Genomic DNA, 24,272 nt, shown 5'->3' on the forward strand with positions numbered 1-24,272 from the left:
AAGGAAGCCCGCAGGGAGAGGAAGCAAGGACAGGTCGCCTGGGAGGAATACAGAGAAATTTTCCAAGCATCCAGGGGTCAGGTTATGACAGCTAAAGTCCTGATAGGATGAAATCTGGCCAGGGGCATCAAGGGCAACAAGAAAAGCTTCTATAGGTATGTTGGTGATAAAATGAAGACTAGGGACAATGTGACCCACTCTGGAAGGAAACAGGAGACCTGGTCATCCAGGACATGGAAAAGGCTGAGGTGCTCAATGACTTTTTTGTTTCAGTCTTCAATGGCAAGTGCTCCAGCCACACCACTCAAGTTGCAGAAGGCAAAGGCAGGAACTGGGAGAATGAAGAGCTTCTTGCGGTAGGAGAAGGTTAGGTCTGAGACCATTTAAGGAACCTGAAGGTGCACAAGTCCGTGGGACCTGAGGAGATGCATCCACAGGTCATAAGGGAACTGGTGGATGAAGTGGCTAAAGCCACTGTCCATCATGTTTGAGAAGTCCCGCACTCTGGTGAAGTTCCCATTGAGTGGAAAAGGGGAAACATAACCCCCATTTTTAACAAGGGATACAAAGGAAGACCTGGGGAACTGCAGGCTGATCAACCTCATCTCTGTGCCTGGCAGGGTCGTGGAGCAGATCCTCCTGGAAACTATGCTAAGGCACATGGCAAAAAAGGAGGTGATTGGTGACAGAAAACAGGGCTTCACTAAGGGCAAATCGTGCCTGACCAATTTGGTGGCCTTCTGTGATGGGTTTACAGAGTTAGTGGGTAAAGGAAGAGCAACAGACCTTGTCTACCTGGACTTGTGCAAAGCATTTGATGCTGTCCAGCACAGCATTCTTGTCTCTAAACTGGAGAGATGGATTTGATGGGCGGGCCACTCAGTGGTTAAGGAATTGTCTGGATGGTCACACTCAAAGAATTGCAGTCAATGACTTGATGACCACGTGGAGACCAGTGGTGTGTAGCAGTTCCTCAGCGGTTGGTATTGGGAGTGGCACTGCTTAATGTCTCTGTTGGCTACCTGGCCACTGGAATTGAGTGCACCCTCAGCAAGTTTCCTGATGACACCAAGCTGTATGGTACAGTCAACATGCCTGGGGGAAGAGATGCCATCCAAAGGGACCTTGAGAGGCTTGAGAAGTGGGCTCATGCAAACCCCATGAAGTTCAACAAGGCCAAAGGCAGGGTCCTGCATGTGTGTTGGGGCAACTCTCAGTATCAATACAGGCTGGGCTGAAAATGGATTGAGAACAGCCCTGAGGAGAAGGACTTGGGGCTGCTAGTTGATGAGAAGCTCAGCAAGGCCTGGCAACGTGTGTTCTTGCAGCCAAGAAAGTCAACCTTATCCTGGGCTGCATCAAAAGAAATGTGACCAGCAGGTCAAGCAAGGTGATTCTCCCCCTTTACTCCACTCTTGTGCAACCCCACCTGGAGTACTGCGTTCAGCTTGAAACCCCCAAGATAAGAAGGACATGGACCAATTGGAACAAGTCCAGAGCAGGGCCGCAAAGATGATCAATGGGCTGGAGCACCTCTCCCATGAAGACAGGCTGAGAGAGTTGGGGCTGTTCAGCCTGGAGATGAGAAGGCTCTGGGGGGACCTTATAGCAGCCTTCCGGTACCTAACGGGGGCCTACAAGAAAGCTGGACAGGGACTTTTTACAAGGACATGTAGTGATAGGACGAGGGGGAATGGCTTTAAACTGAAAGAGGGTGGACTTAGACTGCATATTAGGAAGAAATGCTTTACTGTGAGGGTGGTGAGACACTGGAACAGGCTGCCCAGAGGAGCTGTGGATGCCCCATCCCTGGAAGTGTTCAAGGCCAGTCTGGATGGGGCTTTGAGCAACCTGCTCTAGTGGAAGGTGTCCCTGCCCATGGCAGGGGGCTTGGAACTAGATTATCTTTAAGGTCCCTTCCAACCCAAACCATTCTATGATTCTCTGAACTCTCTCCTGCAAGTACTATAGTAACTATTCAAAGTTTATTCTTAGCAGTTTGGTCACACATAATGGGTTTAGTTGAAAAAAGGAAGAGCTATTCTTCCTCAATTTAAAAATTATATTGGGGACAGTCATAAAACTTACTTCTAACTACTTAATTTGATTTCCTAAATAAGTGGGCTAGTCTTCATAAACTGCCTAGATAGTCAGTGCAGAAAATTGTGTTCCAGAGAGCTGCTGAAATGTGGAACGTGATACCAATGCTTTAGATCATCCTTTATAGGAGCCTCTTTTTCTGTCCTGACTGTACTGAGGTCCTATGAAGAATAGCCTCTTAGCTTATCAACTAAAGTAGGTGCCTAACGTTAGGCAGTACAAATCTATGCCACGTTATCAATTCCAAGTATTAAAAGAAGGGAAGATGAAATTAGGAGTTTAATTTCAGGAGCTGAAAATTTAAGGTGCGACTGACAGCAACAAACATTGGATTGTTCTCTGTCAAAAAGTGGGAAAAAATAAAGTTTATCATTGATTCGAGTTGATCAAGTAAATAAAACCAGCAAACATAAAATTATTAAGGGAACAAATGTGAAAAATACAGACTTTTAATGTCTTGTGAAAATTTGCTTTAAAAAGCAACCACAATGTGAATATCTCATATATATATATATATAAAAATATATATCTCACAAAGAAATAAAATAAAACTTGGCAATGATAACTGAAAGCAGAAAAGAACTTGATCTGTCTTAGATAATGGATCCAATTAATGTCAGTTACGTGATGTTTGTACAAACCTGAATAGCTCTTGTTAATGCAATCAATTTGAAATTTAGAGAAGGGATAAGCTTGAAAGATTGAAGGTCACATGAAGAGCTGCCTTGAAGTAAAACTGTTGATAGCTGCAAATTTATCTTTGCTTTTGAGTCTGGACATTGCTGAAGAATTAAACAGGTCCTTAGAGTTTCATTATTGTGTTGCCTGCCATGAGTTTTCTTCATTGACTTCAGAGTCCAAATTAATCTTTCATAAAACAATGAGGTTGGATCAGGATAGGTTTCCTTCAGATTCTGTCTTTCATAGGTCATTAAGAAACTGGGGTTCCGGGTCAAGAGCATAAAAGATTACTTTGCTAAATGTGGCTTTCTTTCTTGTCTTTTATACTGACCCTGACTGGTTTTACTGGAAACTAAATCTCCAGAACAGGACGAATTCCGTGGGCATATAACTAAAGAAAATTAGAAAGTGAAAGGACAAAGATAATGATTCCCAGGTCTAAACTAGCTATATTTATGGGACTCCTTGCCAAAAGTAGATGTCAAACAAAGAGTGTGTGCTTTGCCCTGTGTCTATGGTCCAAAGTTGGAAGGAGATAGTAAGAAAGGTAGTAGTAGCTGTAGTTATTCTGAATATATTTATACTGTTAAAGTAAACAGTATCTGGTCATGAAGCTAGCAGGGATTGTTTGTTGACTTCTACACTTTTAAATTCTCTTCTCCCACCAAAGTGGGGTGTCAGCATTTGAACTGCCTATTGGAAATGACTCCCACTAATGCTTAAATCCCAGGCTGTCCTTGGGAATAATTTGGAGAGTTCTAGTTGTCCCAGGGTGTGTCATGCTAGTTAGTCCTGTCAAGGACTACAAGGTTTTCACAAATATGCAGGCATTACATGAATTTGAAAGGTATTAAATAAGTACCACTATTGAAGCTCTGGCTCGAAGTTTATATGTAACCTGTGTAGATGATGAAGCACGCACACAGAGTCTATGCACTGAATACTTCTAGAACATATTGGTGCTCCACAAGGAGAGAGAGGGGAATTGAGCCAGTTTCTACATTATTTTATTGAGTGTGGAGGATGTTTACAGCCACCATTCTCCAAATATTGTAACTTTTTATTCTGCTTGATATAATTTATTACAGTGCTCTGGAGACTTGAAAACACTTGATTGTGTTATCAGATTTGGGACTCAGTTTTCAAAAAGATACACATTGCTGGATTGCCCTACATTTTTTATGAAACTGCAAATCAGGAAATTCTCTCTGTGTACAGAAAAACTACTTACAAGTTGTTTTTTTTTTATTGTTTGCTGGGTGGGGGGTGTGTTATGTTTTTAAGATTAATATGATAATTTCCTGTCCTCCACTAAAAAAATATGTTTCTTCTCAGTAACAATACAAAACAGTTGATCAGATATTAATTGACTATTTGTATTTTTTCTTGTGATGCTGTAAAATTGATTTGCACTACTTCCTGGGATGTCTCTTCCCTTGTTTGTTTTGATTTTTTACAGTGACCTCTTCATTGACTTCCAGAGGAAACCATACAAAAAATGAAATCTAGAGACAAGGACTGTTAAAGTATAGCATGTGATACCAGCTAGGGCTAGATGGGTAACAAAACATTGCCCTCTAAGTGTATTAACAGCAAGAAGACAAATGAAAATGGTAGTCTGCTACTCAGCTTATTATAGGTCAGCCTTCACTAAATAGGTCAACTGCAAAAGATAGTTATTGCAAGTAATACTATCAAAACCCAATGAAATCTCAGATTGCAATACAAAGGGATGTTTTGGTGGTATTTATGCTTCTAATGCCTGGTGATATTTGAAGAATCGGTCTTAAGTAATTTCAGAGCTATTATCAAGATATTTCAGAGAATTTGTGTCTGCCAGGTGACATATCAAAAGATTAGGAAAGGACAAACATCAAAGCTGTTCATGGAAAAAGAAAGAGAAGTTGGAGAGACTAGTCAATTTGACTTCAATCTCTAGAAAGAAATTTGAAATAAATAAAATATTTGTATGCAGCTGCAAGATAACAGAAGAGTGATCACCCTGAAGAATTTGTCAATAATAAATAGTTACACCCAATCTACCAATCTGGTTTTCTCCTGTGATAGTATAAAGCTTCTTGTGGATGGGTGACAGGTGGTTGCTGCAGTGTACCTTGATTCCAGTAAGGTCTATGACATTTCTTGACATTACAATATTTTAAGCAAGTATAATACAGATTTGATTGTGCAGACTTTTTTGGATAATCCAATACTAGGTGTAAATGGTTCACTTTCAAAACTGACTTATTGAGTGGAAGTCCTGAAGAGGTCTGTCCTGGATCCAGTTCCCTTGAGTAGTTCCTTTACAGTGCATTAGCAAAAGTAAGCCTACTGGTTTTGCAGACACAGAGCTTTAAAATACAGTATTAGACATAAAAATGATATTGACATATTGAAGAATGATCTGAAAAACAGAGTGGAAGCCAATTAGTGTACAGCACATAGGCGAGAATAATTAAGTATATGTAAGAGGCTGTGCAAAACAGCTACAGAAGTTGTTACTTGAAAAGTATCTGGGAAAGGTAAATTCTTTTAGGAAGGTTTGGTCCATCTGTTGCCTTGCTAGCACCTGGGGACGCCATCCCAGATACCTCCGTCTGTAGCAGTCAGATAGAGATAATAAGAAAAACATGAGATTCATTGTTATCATTTATTATTATGGTTTATTTTTACATTGGTCTGTGGTAATCAGGTACAGGGATGATCAACAGATACCTCCAAAAACCCCATTCATATGGTTTAACTTATATTCCTTTCCCTCCCATATTTTTCCCATTCCCAAATAAGTTATGCACCACTTTTTACTTCTCCATTGGACTTTATTTTGTTCTGATTTTTACATGTGCATGAAACCTATGGTAACTTATGTCAACCTTTCCTTGAAAGTAATGCCTTAATATTAGGGTATTTACATAGATCTCTCATCACATAATACGTGGATGCACCAGCAAGATTCAAAATGAATAGTCCTGAATAGAGTACTGGTTTGTAATACATCCATGATGAGTTGAATGGGAGCTAAAATACAAGTTATGCTTGCTTTGTTCAGAAGTTGAAAGACTACTGCAACAGTCATATTGCACTATACATGAAAACACAGTTCAGACATATATACAAATCTCTGTATGCATTTCATACATTTAAAATACACTGCATTCACTTTTCAGTCTCCAGTTGATAAATTTGTCTTTCCAAACTTCATTAATATCCACATTAGGCCTTGCAATGAATTGATGTTCTCCTAGTCCAGCCACACCGCCTAATAAGTTTACACTATTTATTGTAAACTAAATTGCAGCAGAGCCTTCACAACTACATCAAAATGCTTTTAAATTGTAGAATCATAAATGTGACCAAAATATTTAGAAAAGACAGTAAATCATTTTTTTGCTACACTGTACAGAGAGAACCACTGAATTTTGGAGTCATTGACTAACAAATGATTGTCCAACTGTCTCTGCACTATCAAAACTAGCTGGCTGCAATAAGGCTTTTTACCATCCCATACCAGGTTAACTTCATTTAGTTCACGTGCCTTGCCCTGGCATGGCCACCAGTCCCCCACAAGGTTTCAAAAGTTCATCTACTATCTGTGCTGTTTCTTCATCCTCTTCAGGCAAGTCCACCCTGCTTCTTGTCTCTCCTACATCTGGGGCATGCTCTCTCTCCTCCCTCTGCTTCTTCCAGGTCTCTCTTCATCCATTGTTCCTCTTCCATACCCCTTAAAGCTATTTAACTACTTAGCAGGAACCAGCCTTAGCTGCACATTATCCACATCAGCCAACCCACTGCCCCTGAAGCCAGCCCACAGCTGTATATTATCAATGTTAATTAACCCAGCTTCATTCTTCTACACTTCCTCTACATCTAACAACTGTCCAGCTGACCAGCAGCAATTGTCCCCCTGTACTGTGCACTGGTGAGGCCACACCTTGAATCCTGTGTTCAGCTTTGGGCCCTTCACTGCAGGAAGGACTTTGAGGTGCTGGAGCGTGTCCAGAGAAGGGCGACAGGGCTGGGGAAGGGTCTAGAGCACAAGTCCTGTGAGGAGCAGCTGAGGGAACTGGGGTTATTTAGCCTGGAGAAAAGGAGGCTTGGAGGGTGGTGGTGGGGAGGGAGTGGATCTTACTGTTCTCTACAACTACCCGACAGGACACTGTAGGCAGGTGGGGGTCGGTCTCTTCTTCCCGGTAACCAGAGACAGGACAAGAGGAAATGGCCTCAAGTTACGCCAGGGGAGGTTTAGATTGGATATGAGGAAAAATTTCTTCACAGAAAGGGTGGTGATGCATTGGAATAGGCTGCCCAGGGAGGTGGTGGAATCACCATCCCTGGAGGTGTTTAAAAAACACATAGATTTGGTGCTTAGGGACATGGTTTAGTGATAGTCTTGGCAGTGCTGGGTCAGTGGTTGGACTTGATGTTCTTAAAGGTCTTTTACAACCCAAATGTTTCTATGCTTCTATAAGTTTATGATAAAACTTCTAGCACTTTTTTTTTTTTTAATCATTATGTACGTGAAAGGCCCACTTCCTTCCCCCCCCCCCCCCCCCCCCCCCGCCCAATATTGGTACTTTTCAAAACATGCCGTCTACCACTTGATTTGGAAAAGACTGAAAAAGAATTACTTAAGCAACTTCAAGATGTACTTTGCTTTGCTTTCTTAATTTTGTATTATTCCATTGTGCTTCATGGTATGGCGCTGGTTTTTAACTTGCGGTTTAAGCTGGTGTTGTGTCTGTTATTGTTTCTTATCCCACTTTAATTACATTAAGTGTACCCAGCTGTTCTGACATGTCATACATAGATATCTATTTGATTTACTTTCTTTATTTCCCTCTGGTGTATTTGCATCATTTACTTTTTATAACTATTAAATTAAAAGAACTATATATATAATGTACTGATTACTTTATTAAATGCAACACATGTTAAGTTTCCAGTCATTGCAGCATCTAGATGTTTTATTACTACAGGAAAACAGTTAAGTGCAAATAAGAACTTTCATTTATCTGCTATGATTGGATTACATTTTGTTAGTGACTTGTTTTATCTCCTCATAATGAATGCTTTTGGAAAGTAAATTAGAACATGTTAGAAACTTAATAATACATCGATGATGTATGGGTAGTTTTCCAGAGGTATGGGTAATTTTCCACACAGTTTCAAATAGCAGTCTCAAATGGATTATGCAGCATAGGAATAAAGTGGCAAAAGCAATGCTGAGAATGGGATAGTTTGTAGTACTATGCTTTATAAGCACCCCTTAGAACTTCAAATGGTAGGTTTGAATCCAAATAACAGAACAGGTTTTGTCCCAGGACTAATATACCCACCCACGTACTGAGAATCTAAGTAGCTTACTTAAGAACCACAAACAGCTTGTTATGAATACCAGCACTTGAGTGTTTTGGAACTTTTTTTCTGTACGGACTTTTGTTGAATTTAATAATTATTCTTTATCCATTTCTATGTTCTAAATTACCATAAAATAAACTAGTCAATAAAGAAGATGTGTAGAAGTAAAGAATACATTAGATTTTTTAATAAGATGCATAATTTTATTATTTTTCAATATATGCACAAGTTAAAAATAATGTGATAAAGGAAATTCTTCTATTTTACTTTTTAAAGAACTTTGTGTCTTTATAGGCAAGTATACATTTGGCATCCTCTTTTCTTTATTGTTCTTTCCTCTCAAATATTTTTTCATTGATTTTCCTCTCTTTATGTACTTGTATAGTGTTCTTCCTTTTGTTCTTTTCATTTTTTAATTTCATATTTTCTTCTGTTTTATTTTTGATTTTACTAATTTGATTTCTTTCTCCTCCTAAATGCCTTTTGCTTTGTCTTTCCACCTTTCCCTTTCATATTCATCAATACTTGTTTTTTAGCTTGCCACCCTGTTATCTGCAGCCCATGCAAATGACAGTAATACAGCTCTATACCCACTGAGCTCACCATTTCTTCCAGTAGCAATCCTTCTTCAGCTACCTAGCCTGACTACTGCTTCTTCCCCAAAAAAGTATCTCATTTAGTCTTTCATATCTAGTGAATCAATCCATATTTAAATCAACTCAATCCTTGCTTTCCTCCTAAATATACAAAAATTCTAGCAACAAATGGACAAATAAAACTTGTGTGTCTTCTAGCTGTACTAAATTTCTCTTCCTAGATGCCTGTGTGTGCTGAAACTTCAGCCAATATTCTGCAGAAATACTCTCCAAATTTTAAATTAATCTACAAATGTGCTAATTGTGGAATTTTTTCACATCATCATTAAAAAAAAAAAAGGAACAAGTTGATGTAGGCATTTATTTTGTAGGTGTCTTTAAAAAAGTTCAGGACATTCTTCAACATTTTCTGTACTGGCACCTTTAATACATAAGTAAATTTTTCATGGTACTAACACACAAACCATAATCTTGGGATATAAAGAGTTTTGGAAGTTATTACTTGCTGGGTTTTTGTTGTTCAGGGTTTTTTTTTTATTATTATTACATTGAACTATTATATACTACCTAGTTTTTTCCAGATAAGTTTTTATGTTTCTTTTGTGAGGTATTAATCAGCAGACTATTTTTTCTTAGTTCTGCTGTGAGGTATATAATTGTTTCCTTGTTCCACAAATGGTTTTAAAGAAAATGAAAATTGAAAATCTTTTAATCAGCTTCTGATATCTCTTGGAAATTATAATCAAATCTAGAAACAAAAAGGGTCTCTTTATATTTGTAAGGATTCTAAGTCTTTATATTCGCTTTGATGATCTGTTATTTGTTTTTTCCTGATTGAAGTTCTTGTGTCCTGGAATTGGAGTTTTTGTTCATCATTTCAATCAAGCAGAGTAATATTCAGTGTAATGTATTCAAAATGTAACTGAAGTATTGCTGTTTGGTTTTGTGTAGGCTTTGGATTGAACAAGTGACCTTATCATAGCCCAATGGCTATATTTCTCAGAACATGTCATGTTTGCTTTAATAGATGATGTTTGATGAACCTTGCCAAGTTGCAGACCTTATCTATGACTTAGTTATGCCATTTGACATTGTGGATAATTCTGAAATCATTTGGTGAGTGGTGCTGTAAGAATAAATGGTGATGATAATTATGACGAACAAAGAACATAATAGAAAGCCATATCCTTTGCTTATCTGTTTATCAATTTAATCAGTAAACTACCTTTTAAGAAGGGATTTTAATACTGTTAAATGTTAATAAATGGTGTCCATATGCAAGTCAGAAAACAAGACTTTATGAACGTAAAGGAGAATATGGTATTGTTTGTTCCCTGTGATTTGGACATTATTTTTCTTTGTATGTATCATTTGATATTATATACCACACTGATAAACTCAATATGTAATATAGTTTGTTGTAGTAGTATATTTTCTTAAAGTAATAAAGTGTCTGAACGTCCCGTTTCTACATGTTTGCAGACTACTATAGAAATAATGTTTTGGTGAAAGTTGTTGGATTTACAGAGTAGCAAACTGAGAACTGGAAGGATTACTGTATTTGTTGTGCTGTTTCTTAGATCTTGAAATGTTAATGTTGGAGCTCAGTAGAAGAGCACAGAGCAGGATTGTCTAGCTCAACATATTATTATTTATTTCTTAATAGATTGAGTAGTAAGAGACATCATTGATACATTAAATAAAAAAGATTAGAAAACTATGTGTGAGATTTTTATTATGTGAGTATGATCATGCATCTGTACTATTAGCTACTCCCTGTCCATTATTTCCACCATTGTGCTCTGTTGCTAGTAACAATAGGTGTGCACACTGGGCTTTCAGTAGAAAAGCATTACTGAGATCACCACATTTTCCCCAATTCTATCAATAGAACAAATACTGAAGTTTTCGTTCAGTTTAATGAATGCTGCCTCCATGCTGTTTCCTATGACATCCAGTGAAGCTCTGTGGCTTCAGTATATTCACAAGTGCTATGACATTTCTGTCCCTGTGTAACTCAATATTTTCCGTAAGTGTAGCCTTAATTGAAAATGAGCAAGCTTATCAGTGATAGCTATATATTCAGATTGGTGGATCACTCTAGATTAAAGTATCTGTTGCAACGGCAGTATATTCCTCTTAATGTATGCAAAATGATGTCTAAAATGTGGAGGGTTTTTTGTTATTTTTGGTGGGTAACTACATTCATGGTATTCTACTATGCTATGGCGTTATTCCTTTATAAATTTGAATTTAGTTCAAAAAGGAAGCATGCAGTTTTACTTCTGAATTTTATTTTTCTTAAAAATGATTTATCTGAAATATAAAGACACATATTGTAATACTGTTAGAGCAAAGTTGTGCAAGAACTGAATTTAACTTCTAAATCTATAAGGAAATAAATTGTAATAAGATAAAGTATATATAAAAAAATATATATAAACTCTGAAAGACAACCAGTATGACGAAGACACTTGATAACAGTGGCAAACATGAACATACAGAAAGTTATTTGATTTCAGATAAATCTAGTGATTTGTTCAGATGTTTTTCTTTAGAGTTACATGTAACAGAAGAAATTTCAGAATGTCCAGGTTTTGACTGTGCTGTAGATAACACAGGATCATGCTTTTTGTAAACTGCTGGCTCAGGTTTTCTGCCGGCTCAAGTGAGATTCTGCTGAGACACAAAAAGGTGGCTTTTCTAAATGGTGATTATTTCAGACAAGACTCACACAACCTGTACTGCAAGTTTAAGTCTGTTCAAGGACTTCTGACACACTGGCCTGATACCATATACTTCAAGATTAGCCGGAGGGGGGAAGTTAAACAAGAAGTGGATGATACATCCAATTCTAATATTACCACTCTTCCTTGTGGAAAGACTTGACCAATCCAGCTATATCTTATGCTACACTGAAAAATAGAGCTTTAATTTTCAATTATTTTCTTTTACAGGTCATACATATGGGATGGGTAAATGAGAAACTTGAAGGAACTGATTCATCTCAGCTCTACACGTTCAAGTTTCTGGCACTGAAGGGTTCATCCTTCTACATTTTCAGCACTCCACCGGTAAAAAAATAATATTTTTTTGACTGTTTCATTGTAAACAGAAACCTGTTTGTTACATCTGGATTTGTTTTTCCTTACCAAGTGAGGTTGTCAGCTGACATTTCAGAAGAAGCTAAATCTATAGCTGGCTTTGAAGTTTAATAAGCTTTAGATATTTAAACTCTTTCAAGGTCCTCTGAAAATCTTACTGTACTGATAGTACCAAGAATTCTAACACAGACTAAGTCTTTTACTTCTTAAAGGTGTGTAGTTCAGATTTTTTCTCTGTTTGGTTAGGTCAAATATTTCCTACCTTATTTTTTCTATGGTTTTTTTGTAGTTGTAATGAGTTTGTAGTTACTCTGTTTTCTTAAAGACAAGGTGTGTCATGAAATACACCATCCATACTATTAATAGATACTTGATTTTGCACACAGGCAAAGGAATGAAATGTTACAGAGTATCCAATGCTAAATGTAGAGTTTGAACAAATGAAATTATCTTCCTTTGATAATTTTCATAGCTAGTAACAAGAATTATATTTCACAATAGATGACTTACCTAATACTTCTCTAAAAAAACCCCTAATAAAGTAAATTTAAAAGAATGAAACATAAATGAGCTGTAGAATTCTAAGCTCTTAAAAAGTGACCCATACTTACCACACGGTATTGTTTTATCCTTTCGTTTTTCTCCAGAGCGCCTTTGCTTTAAACAAACCAAAAAAAGAATAAAATGTGTAAATAGAATGCAATTTCAATTATACAGCTTCCTTTTGGTTTTGCCCAAAAGGTGGTCAGTCTCCCTGTTTCTTCAGGTGATCCAAAGAAAATCTGATCCTTCACATGCATACCATGTGCAGTACTTTGGGAAGAACATAGTCTTAGAAACTTATTTGTGAAACTCAATGAGAAGCAATCAGTAACATTTTCTCTCTCTCTAAAATGAAATTCTAGATCCAATGATTCCTATTAACTTCAAGCATTTTTAAATGGCCAATAGTTTTATTTTTAAAATGAGACAACACATACGGGAAAAGTTCTTTTCCTCTCTAAAAAATTATTTGTCTATATGTTAAGTCAAGGAACTAAAATTTGAAGCAATTAGTACAATCCAATTAAAATGCAAAACCAATACAAGAATATTAAACAAATAAATAACACACCACATGAATGCTTTTCCTTTATAAATTTTAATTATCACTTTCAGACCTGTCTTTGAGGAAACATTTTTTATATAATTAAAACTATCCATCTACATGATACTAATTAGGGCTAAACTACTTCATTTATCATGTTCAGCACTCTGCTGAGAATAGACAAGTGAGGATGCATGTTTGGTAGTATTCACACCATGTTACTTGTCAGTATCTACTACACTCTATTGCGTTTCTGCACGATTTTTTTGTAGAAAAAGTGGCTTTTCTAAATATGAATGAAGACGACCTCCTTGGTCAATGTGTTATGTCATCCAAGTACTCAGATACACCAGGAAATGTGACAAAGCCTGTAAATTATAAAACCTGTTGACTAGTTTTCTTGCTATTTAATCATTCCACAGATGTTTTATATTGGGTAAGGGGGGGGGGGGGGGGGGGTGGGGAACAACACCAAAAAAACAGGAAATTGGCAATTTCCAGCAACCACCCTGGAGAATTCTAACCTGGATCTAAAGCAACACTTTGAAGCTGTTATCAAAGTCCTGAGGGCACCCTCAGCCCTGACTGTCCCTGAACCCCTTCCCTGGGGCTCCCCCCACACTTCCCACAACGCAGGACCCCACTGCAGCCCCCGTGTGGGTGTCAGCCCCTGCCCCAGCCACACAGCAGGACTGGTCTCCAGCTGCCCACAGCCATGTTGTGCTCAGCCATAGGCGCCAGCAAGCCAGGCCTACCTGTCGGCCTGCTTCCAGGCCCGGCCTCAGCCCATCCCTGTCCCCAGGGAGGTGCCTGGTGCCCAGAGCTGGGGCTGTCCCCAGTCCCTGTGGCTGCCCTGCTCCTGGCTGGGACATGTACTGAGCCTGGCTGGGATGAGGGTAACTTCCTTCGTAGCATCCCATGTGGCACTGGATTTCTCATTTGTGACTAAACCAGTGCTAACGCACCAGTGGGTTTGGCTGATGCTGAGCAGCGCCTGCACGGCCTTTCTGTTTCTCACAGTGCCCACCCAGTGAGTAGACCAGGGGTGAGCAAGAGGCTGGGAGGGGACGTGGCCAGGACAGCTGACCCAAATAGGCCAAAAGGGATATTACATACCGTAAAACATCATGCCCAGCAATAGAAAATGGGGATTTGGTCTTCAAAAGTAGCCATTGCTTGGAGACTGGCTGGGCATTGACCTGCTTGGGGCGGGCAGGTGCAATCATCTTTGCATCGCTTCTTTTTTCCTCCTTCCATCACTTATGAAACTGTCTTTATCTTGACCCACAAGTTTTCTTGCTTTTGCTCTTCCTTTTCTCTCCTGTATCCCACTGTGGGGAGATGTGAGTTAGCAAGTGGCTGTATAGGTCCTTAGCTGTTGGCCAAGGTCAACCCACTACAGGGCAATGGGATGTCCCTGCCCTGCCAGACCCGAGGCAAGCTCCCGTGGCTCCTGGGGAGCTATCAACCCACAATGTGCCTGGACACTGCTTCTCTGTCACATGTCCCGGTTCTGTAGCTGGAAAAGCAAGTCCCCACACAAAGCCATGCATAGAGCTGATTCGCTATTTTTAGAGATATTTAATAGTACGGCTCTTACCATTACTCCTACTGACTTTTATTTACTGTGTTAAGTGAAACATTAAAAAATGGATTGTCCAGTCACAAAAATACAGATGTTTTAACTTGGTTGATCTTTAGAAGATAAGTTTAATACATTTTATTTCAGAGACGTTTCTATAATGTTACTGCTGTTTGCATACCGAATCAATGTAGTGTATATCAATGTAGTGTGCGCAGATTTGATGATCTACAAGTCAAACAGTTATCTTTAGTTGTAATGACCTTACCTATAACTTTACAACTGCTTGTAAAAGGATCTGGTACAATTTCTACTCTTTTTCTATTTAATTGTGTGGAAAAGATGATATGAATGTAAATACAGCTGCTAACTTTTGTAAGAATGGAAAACATAGTTACCCGTGGGCAAAAATAAAGAAAAATGTGGGAAAAATGTGGCTATTATAATATGAAATACATCACTATGTCAAGAAATATTCTATTTATACTCCATTTCAACAATATATCAGATGATGTTTCCAAAAATGCAGAAGCTTCACCATACAAGTAAATATCAGGAACAGTGCAATTAGCAGAGAATGATCTTCCTGCATCCCTAAAGTGGCTTATCTGATAGCATTTAAGAAATTTAGATTTCATTTGCAGATTGCTATACTAGAATTGTGACACATTTCTGAAAACTGCATATGTAAAAAACACAATTGAACAAATAGAAATTATTCTGGTGTTAATAAATATACAAACAGTATATTACATTCTAAAAGCCTCTGATAAATTTTTGTCACTATTCAGATCTTGAAAAGGTTCTGGATCTATATCATAGGAGAAATTGGGGAGACAATATTCAAAATAGTCATTCAAAATAGTCATTCAAAATGAAACTGGTTTTATGTCATTAAAGATTTGCAGAGAAATTGAGTGCTTTGTTTGTATGGAATAATGGCTATATGTAGGGGAGGATTGTGCTGTTTGATTTTCTGTCTTCCTCATAATTCAGTATGGTTTTTAAATTCAAGTCTTCAAGTCGCCACATCTTTGGACCTGTTATGTTATTTATGGACCCTTAATTACAAAACTCTTTTTTCAACATGATTAAATAAATAACACTGAAGTGGTTTACATGAAAGCAGCTAAGCAATCACTGTTTTAAGAAAATGAATAAATACAAGAATAATGTGAAACAGAAATAATTTCACGTTTGAAAAACTCTACAGAGGGGAAAGCTTGCGTAATATAATTAGCATGAGCACTGCTTTGAGTGTTAGAGTACTGCTATGTAAGTTCTAGATAGTTGTATTTATAATTTACATTATACATAATGTCAATGTAACATATTAGGAAAGAAATTACAGTGAGTTGGAGGGCATATATTTCACCATGAATGCTTTTGGTGAACTTTCCAACTTTACACACAGTTCTTCATTTATTTTGTTCACGTATTTGCTAGGATCCGACTGCTCTTTTTATACCATTGAGTTTCAGTTGGTTTGAACATCTTTAGGCTTCTTATACTGCTATCATAGTTCATCTCAAGAAGATTTCTTGATGTTATTTTTTTTTTACTTTTTAGTATCTTTTAATACTTTTTTAAAGTTATACTTGGCTTATTTTTTTTTCACTGAAGAGTGAAGAGACAAGTGAAATTAATTACTCCTGAAGTAAAAGTATTTCATCTTTTGCCTAGAACTTTTTAGTACTTCTAGGTGGGTTGGATACTTGTACTTAATTGTCAGATAGTGCAACATTCTCTGTATTCCAATAATAAGTATCTTTATTTATTATTATTATATAATAATTTAATATTATATTAATATATAATGGTATAATAATATATATATTAACAGAAATACTTTGATCTTTCTTTTCCTTAAGCTTTACTCTTCATGTATGTATTCAATTTTATAGTATTTGGAGGGGCACTGGAGGTTTGTAGAATCAGATTCAGTGTTCATAGAAAGTCAGAGTATGTTATGTTCCCTTTGACTTCAGTGAGTTTTGAAGCGTGATTCTCTTTTACGTGCACCCCATATTTGTTTCTCATGTCTAGTCAATCCTTTAATGCTGATCTCTGAATAGGCATGAAATTCTCTTATGCCTATTTTATAATTATTTTATAATAGAATTCTTTTCTAGGGAGTAACTTTTTTGGTTTGTTTACTACATGTATGTGTCAAAATCAATTTAACTGTTTTCTCTTTATTTTAAATCATAACTTTTTAAAGAAAAATCAATGATTAACACAGAAATTTATTATAAGTATATTTGAAATATGAGCCTGAACTGATGCTGTGATCACTTGGTCTAAGTAAAACTATGTTTTATTAGTTTACTTATTTCCAGAAATCCAATGTAATGCCTGTTCTTATAACATGAGGAACTTACAGAAACTCACACTGAAGTAAAAAGCACTTCTGCAACACTTGGCACTTTGGTAACTCTACACACTTCTTTCAGTCTCTCATTATGGACTTAAAATTGTAACTGCAAATTCCTGGTTTTCTGTCTGTTAATTTTTATTATCTCTGTGATCAGCTCAGTGTTCTCTATGAATTTACAAACGTGTTCATTTTACAGTCTTTCTGAAAGAGTTAATATAACCAAATATCTACAAATCCAAGTATTCAATACATAACATAATGCATTGAGTTAGCTAAGGAGTTGGTCTTCCAATAATAATAATAACAACATTCAGGTACTGTTGGTAATAAATACATTTATTATAAAATGGTAGAGATACCATTTTAAATGTAGACATGCTATGATCTAAGAAAACTATAATTAATTTCAGCTGTCTTTTTGGATTCCAGTATCCCTTTGTAGTATGTTTGTTTCCTCTCCTTAAAATAATTCTCAACATATAATTCATGTTCTCCTAATGACCTTGCACACTATGATATTCAGACTGTTTCACTCTTGACTTTAAGTATGGTAACCTTTCTCTGACATACACAGTGGAAGAAAATCTTGGCTTGTATAGGTGCTGACAGTTACCATTGTCACTAGCTATCTCTGCTGAAAAAGTCATAAGAGGTTACTGAGAGTCAAAGGATGAAAGAGAAGCACAGGATAATGGGGAGAAGGCTGAAGTATTCAGAGTGAATTTAATGGCACAGAAGTGTCACTGTTGTCCATGGTAGCATCATTAATAGCAGCAAAGAACCCCAGCAGTTTAGGAATCAATCCCCAGTCTTCAGGAAACAAAACAAATTATATGAGCAAATGAAAGTTCAGTTATGTCTCAACAGCTTTCAGGTTATAGCCTATGTCACTAAATTCAGTTTTATAAACAGCAGGTTAAGTTGGTGCTTGTGCTTTTGTATCTTGTCTAGCCACTAATAGAAATGAAGGGTTCTCCTGCTTTTAACTGAGATTGAAAAGAACCTTTCGCTTCAAGAAATTCAAGACCAAGTAATGAACTTGCCACCATTCTAGGCTGTAAACCTTATTTTGCAAGAAAGATGAAGATCCCTTTTGAGGATCAACAATAATGGGCCAAAACATGTATTGTTTAATTATTTTATTTTCAGAACAGCGATCAAAGTAAAAAATATTTCCCTGTATATAACATTGAGCAAAGACGTGCAGTACTTGCTTTACGTGAGCATGTTTGAGTGTATAATATTCCTTTATGAATCAGCTTTGTAATTCTTCAGTTTCAATTTTCTAAACTTGTGTTATTTCTTCATTGTAGCAAGAATTGAAAAGCAAAACTAAAAAAAAATATACTGAATGGACCTTACTAGAAGGAAAAGAGTAACAGAAATCTAAAAATTATAAATGTTTGCCTCTAAAAATTGCTACATTTTATGAAGTGATAGCAGGAAAAGTCGAATATCTAAAGTGGTTAAAAGTTAATTTCCTAAAACATCCAACATTAGATTTAAATTTCACAAAGTTCCTTTAAAGTAGTAGTACATACTTTTAAAGGTAGCTGTATGTAATGTTTTGATCTTGAGTTTATGAGAAAATGTTCATAATAAAACAGAATGAGGAGGTATATAACATGCTTTTAAATATTCTACTTTATGCATTGTATTCAAATTATGTTTTTCATTTCACTGGTAAAATAGAAAAAATGTCAGATGGAGAACCCTAGAATATGACTCCCTTTATATCCTTAAAAGACGTGATGATAGAACTTCCTCTTCTAGAAGTCTTCAGTCCCATTTGCAATAGGTGATTTATCTCATCTAAACTTAGTCGTCTCAAAGTTCAAGATCTAATCTAAAGTTAGAGCAACTGGGAGAAAGCACTGTCTTTTGTTCTTTTTTTTTTCTTTCTCCTTTCTCAATATGTTGAAGTTAAGATTAGATTATTAGGAATTAGATTAGGTTGTTAGATTAGATACCTCTGATGTATAGACTTAAATGGGATGCTTTCCACATAAAGAAGAAAGAATTCAGGCAAATTCTGAAACACACTGCTTTGAAACACGTGGCTGTGAGGTCTACTTGATAATAATGTTCATTAATTTCAATTGGAGTGGACATAAAAGCATATAAGATTAGAAAGACACTAACACCAGGTTCACATGACTCGTACAACAGCATTCTGAAATAACACTTAATAACCAGAAGTCACATCAGTCTGCTCCTAAGTGTTGTAGTGGTTTGGATTTTCATCATTTTATTACCATTTTTCTTAATGGTTTAGAATTTATAAAGACCTGGAAATTAAACTTAAATTTTAAAAAACTCATGTTGATCTTCATGTAAAACATCAGGAACATTATTTATTATAGGTGAAGTATGTGCTACTGTGAATACAGAGAAAAAGAATCTGTTATTGAATTTCATAGTTTTTTCCTAGTTACATTTCATCCACAGAAGCCAGATGTTTTGCAGCCAAATTTTGCTTTACCTAAATAATTTAATTTAATTTTTATCCTTTCTTCCTTTTGGGAGGGAGGCAGGAACAGGGCAAAGCTGCATCTGCCCTGCTATTTTAAAGTATCCAAGTTGCTATTAGAGACACCAAACACTTATTTCCATGAGCTAAAAGCCTCAGACTTACAATTTAGTCAAATTCTTCATATATCTATGCAGCCATCCCTGTGCATTCACCAAGAGCTAGATTTTGCTTTAAAATATATAAGCAAAATGATGCATATTACCCTTGTATTTTTCCTATGTATAGGTTCTTTGTTTTTTTCTTAAACTACATAGACTAGGTACTGTTTTTAAAAGAAAACAGATTATCACATTATATCAACTAGAATTTAGGAGAAAACTTCAAACATCATTTTAACTGTCAAACTTTAACAGCCTGTCATGTCAACAGGACTAAGTGATGAAATCAAAAGGAAACAAAAATGTCTTTTCATATTCATTGTTAAGCACACAGTTGACACCCTTCTTAATTTCAAATATTGCAATCACATGGTCCCTTTCGGTTTTTAGTATAAATTTTAAGTTATTGGTGCATTACTGTATGCCAACTCAAACCTGTATTTAAGAAAACATTTTGGTCTGTTGATTGTAAGATTTTTTTAAAATGGAGACATGAAGCTGAATTACTCTGGGTTTGAGACAAGTTGTCTATGTTAACATATTGGAAAATAAATATGCTTATGTAACTCACCACAGATATTAAAAAGAGGTTTCCATCATACTGTAGTAATAACAGGGGAAAAAACCAATTAAATTATTTAATAGTTTTTAGTTATAGTAAGACTCCTGTAGATGCTGTTTCTGTAAAACTGAATGCTATTTCACAGTCTTTTCTTAATGCTGGATATTAAATGTAGAAACATGTCAATATTTAGAGCATCCAGTAGGATAATGATGAGTGGAAACTTTAAATTTTTTTTCATCTGTACATGATTTTAGAATAAATAATGTGTTTTTAATATTTTCTTTTGATATTATAGGTAAGCACACTAGACTGGGTACGAGCTGAAAAAATCTATAACCTCTGTGAGGTTCTATTTAAAATTCACAAGGTAGGTTTCCTAACAATCATAATATTGTTTAGTAAAGAAAGCTTGCCTTTTCCTGTTAATAATAAGCTCAAGTTAATCTTAACTAGGAGTAGCTAACATTCAAATAATTCATCTGTTGTAAAAAAAACTATTTGTAATTGCTAGTGCATTAGTTATGCAAGTATAAAAATACATGGAAAATGGATTAAGCTCTAAGCGAGCAAGTTATGAAAATGCTTCCATACTGTAGAAAATTTTCAGTATTCAAGCTGGTTGTATGAAGTCTAGGTGAGACACACAGCTAAGCATAATGAAGCTGGATACTGCTTTTTTCTTCGTGGGTCAGATTTTTGAGTGAATGTAATAAAGAATGCTTTTGCTATAATTACTGATCTCTATAAATATACTTTTATTTCTTTTCAGTAAATAGAAGTAGAAATATATGTCCCTTTTAGGTCAAGTGTAGTTTGCAAATGTTATAGTAGGTATTACCTTACAAAAGGCAATATGGTGCATTTGTGTACTATAGAATTCTTCATGGTTTGATAAATTAGTTTATTTCTCTACCACCTAATCAAAAGCTACTTTGCAGGTGAGGTAAGGCTAGATGAAAGCTTACTAGCCTAAGAGAGTAAAATCAAATATATTATTGGGGGCAGGGGGGGTGATCAGTCTTTTCAGATAAAGTGTTGTTTCACTGAAAAATTACAGATCATCTTCAGTTCTTATCAGCCTCTCTCTCTGCTGTTTGTCCTTTGACCATGTACTAATGTGGAGAAGGTTGTTCCTCAGTTCCCTTTACAGATCCTGATTTAACCATGTGCCAAAGAACTGCTTAAGTTTTGGTTTTTTTTTGTTTAGTTGTGGGATGTTTTTTTCTGATACAACACAGTTATTCAGGACAATTTACAGAAGGAAAAGTGAAAATGAAAAAAAATAATCATAGACCTGACAACACTCCATTCCTCTTTACTCCCCTTTTCGGCATAGAGGGAAATGATCTGTTGCACTAAATGACCATATTCTTCAAAGAATGGGGTGGCAGGGAGTTTCCATTCCTGACTACTCAAACTACTTGTCCCACACTGACTTTCAACAACATGGGCATGTTTCCACACCAATTTTGTTGACTGTGATTAAAAAAAAAAAAAAAAAAATAATCTGAAAACATAATGAAGTTACAAACGACAGAGCAAGGACCACATTGAATTTGATAGACATCTAAAAAAATACCTCTCCAATATGAGTAAAACATATGTATTTAACAGAAGTGTCAGTCCATTAACTGGCTTCTAAAAGAGCTTCTGCTCATGTCAGCTGCCAGTTTTGAAGCCCATCACTGCCTGTTTTCTTCTCTGTTGTAGGCCTGCTGACACTGAGCTGGAGAGGAAGGTTCCCATCTCTGGCAAAAGTGGGGAGAGGGAAAGGTCTTGGCAAATGCCGTGCGAAGATAATAACAATCCTGTAGTTGGGGCTTGAGCTCAGCTCTGGAGTGCAGGATACAGGATCACAGCCATATTCTTGTAGGCATAGCATTATTTCAATGTGACCATTTCTCCAGGTGGATGCACATGGCAAACTTCAGGTCCTGCCCATCACTGAGACAGCAGCAAAGAGCAGAGGTTCTGTCCCAGATTATTTGGTTCCTTAATTTTTTTGTAATATTTTTTCCTGATAAAATAAGTCAGGCAGCAATTAAATATATACTCATTATGCCCTTTGAAAAGTTTTTGCTGTGTTTTGTCTTTTGTTTTTTTTTTTTTTGCCTTGAAATGTTACTACTGATTTGAAATTCAGTCCTTCCTCCAATGTTCTGGTAATTTCAAGGATAATGTATCCTTAAAGCATATTCTGTGATACTTTTTCATTAAGAAAAAGAAGTGGGAAATAAACTACCCAAGATTCAACTCTTTAATGTTCTTGACATTTTAATAAATGCATGCTTAATTGCCAGTCTTCATGAATACATTATCTAAAGTGCAAAAGCTCAAATTCAACTCTTTAACCTCTTTTCTGTTGATTCCTTGGTATAAATGACAATGACACAAACTGAGCAAATCCAAAAAGATCGGAAGAAATCTTAAGAGGTTAAGGTTTCTTCATCACAGACTGAAAGATGGAGTTTATTCTAAAAACTGCCATTTAGGGGGAGTATTCTAAAGGACTTTCAGAAGCTGGTTAGAGTAGTGCAGAGCTCTGGTGGAAGGTGGCATTGTATCTTCTCATGAAAGATGGATTTTAAGGAGAGGTGCACTTGTTACTCACCTAATTGTAAGCTTCTCATCTGTGTTTATTATGACACAAGAGTTAAACATGGAAAATGAGAATCCAATATGGAAATTACATTTGAAAACAAAAATGTTTGCTATATTTTAATTTGTGTGTGTTTATACATACATATAAATACACACTTGCATATGCAAATATGTGAATTAAAATTCATATATATATATATATCATGCACTTGCATATTCATGGACATTTAGTGGTAACAACCAGACGATTGAAAATGTAATTGCTTTTATCATATGTGTTTCTCCCTCTATCTTGACTTATACTCCATATTTACTGGAACTGTTACTGGAAACCTGTATTTTTCAGGGGAAGAATAATTGCATTTTTAAAATCTGTCTTAAAAACATTTTCTTTTCTTTTATTGCCCGGTATTTTCAAACAGTACATTTTCACATAGAAAATAAGAAATATTAATAAGTAGTCTACAGGCCAGGTTGTGCAGCATTGAGTCTTGAAGCAGATACAGATATAATACCTGTCACTCCATAGCTGCTGAACATCAGATTATATACAGGAATTTTGTTCAACTTCCTTTTCAACAGCCCAAAGGAGTGTTGTAAAATAACTTTGATCTTCCTTAAGACTGTTCTCTCCTCAGGTAGCTGCAAGGGCCATTTTTGACAGCAAAGTGCTGTGTACCCTGGTGGCATTATGTGTTGCTTCTGAGGTACCCCACAAAACATCCATAGCTTAACAGACTAGACTCGATCAAATTGTGTAAGGTTACATTTGCCAGCTTTATTCAGTAATTCACCAGCACAAGCAAAGTTTTCAGTTCCCATCTGAGTATTTTGATCCTGTTTATGAATAGGAGAGCAGTACTCAGAGGAAGGTGTGCTAGCAGAGCATTTGTTTCCTCTGCTTTTCATTACTAAAAAGTGAATCTTCACTACTACACTGTGAGGGCGATTGCGTGTACATCTAGAATCGTAGGGACACAAGACTGAACATTTAAGAATTTATTTTAATGTATCATAGTATTTTATATTACATTTGGATGTTCAGATTCCAGCTATTTTTCTGTTCTCATGTGCATGGAATTTCAACTATAGCCTCAAGAGGCTATGATAGGCTATTAGAGGTTCTGGAAAACTAAATTCTAAATCTTTATAAATCTTATCCTGACTACAAGTTTCTAGGACTTTGGTGCCCCTACAAAGTTGCATTCTAGCCTTTCCAAAGAACCTAAGTCCATTCAAACATAACTGCTTTTACCTCAGATCTGCTTGACTAGAGTCAAGTCTCCTAAACCTAACCTGGAGTGCTAGGGAAAAAAAAATCTATTTGTGAGTGACTAGAAAATAAGAAATAACATTCTTTTTTCAAATTCTTCACTATTTTCTGCCTCATGCTATCATAGAGAAATGAAGAAATGGCCCTATCTGATAAATAGAATTTTATAAAAAATGTGTATTTTTGTAATTCAGTCACATCATACCCAGATGTAAAGGCAGTAGCTTTTTTATTTAGTTTTATTTTTCTCTGTATTTATGCTAGTCAAAGAAGTCTTGAAAGATTAGGTAAGTTTCTTGTAAGAATTTGTTTTAATT

The 24,272-nt window shown here is 36.1% G+C and overlaps 1 protein-coding gene across 1 annotated transcript in view; it reads left to right on the forward strand.

The window, feature by feature from the left end:
* Window positions 1-24,272, forward strand: part of SNTG2 (syntrophin gamma 2) — a gene marked incomplete at both ends in the record, with an annotated part of 175,522 nt that overhangs the window by 117,762 nt on the left and 33,488 nt on the right. Inside the window, 2 exons of the mRNA XM_080389202.1 lie at window positions 11,693-11,809; window positions 20,377-20,448. Of these exons, the coding sequence (XP_080245328.1) occupies window positions 11,693-11,809; window positions 20,377-20,448 (189 nt within the window). The remainder of the gene's footprint in view (window positions 1-11,692; window positions 11,810-20,376; window positions 20,449-24,272) is intronic.

The sequence above is a fragment of the Falco punctatus genome, assembly GCF_963210335.1.
Source record: "Falco punctatus genome assembly, chromosome: 5".
Taxonomy (NCBI): domain Eukaryota; kingdom Metazoa; phylum Chordata; class Aves; order Falconiformes; family Falconidae; genus Falco; species Falco punctatus.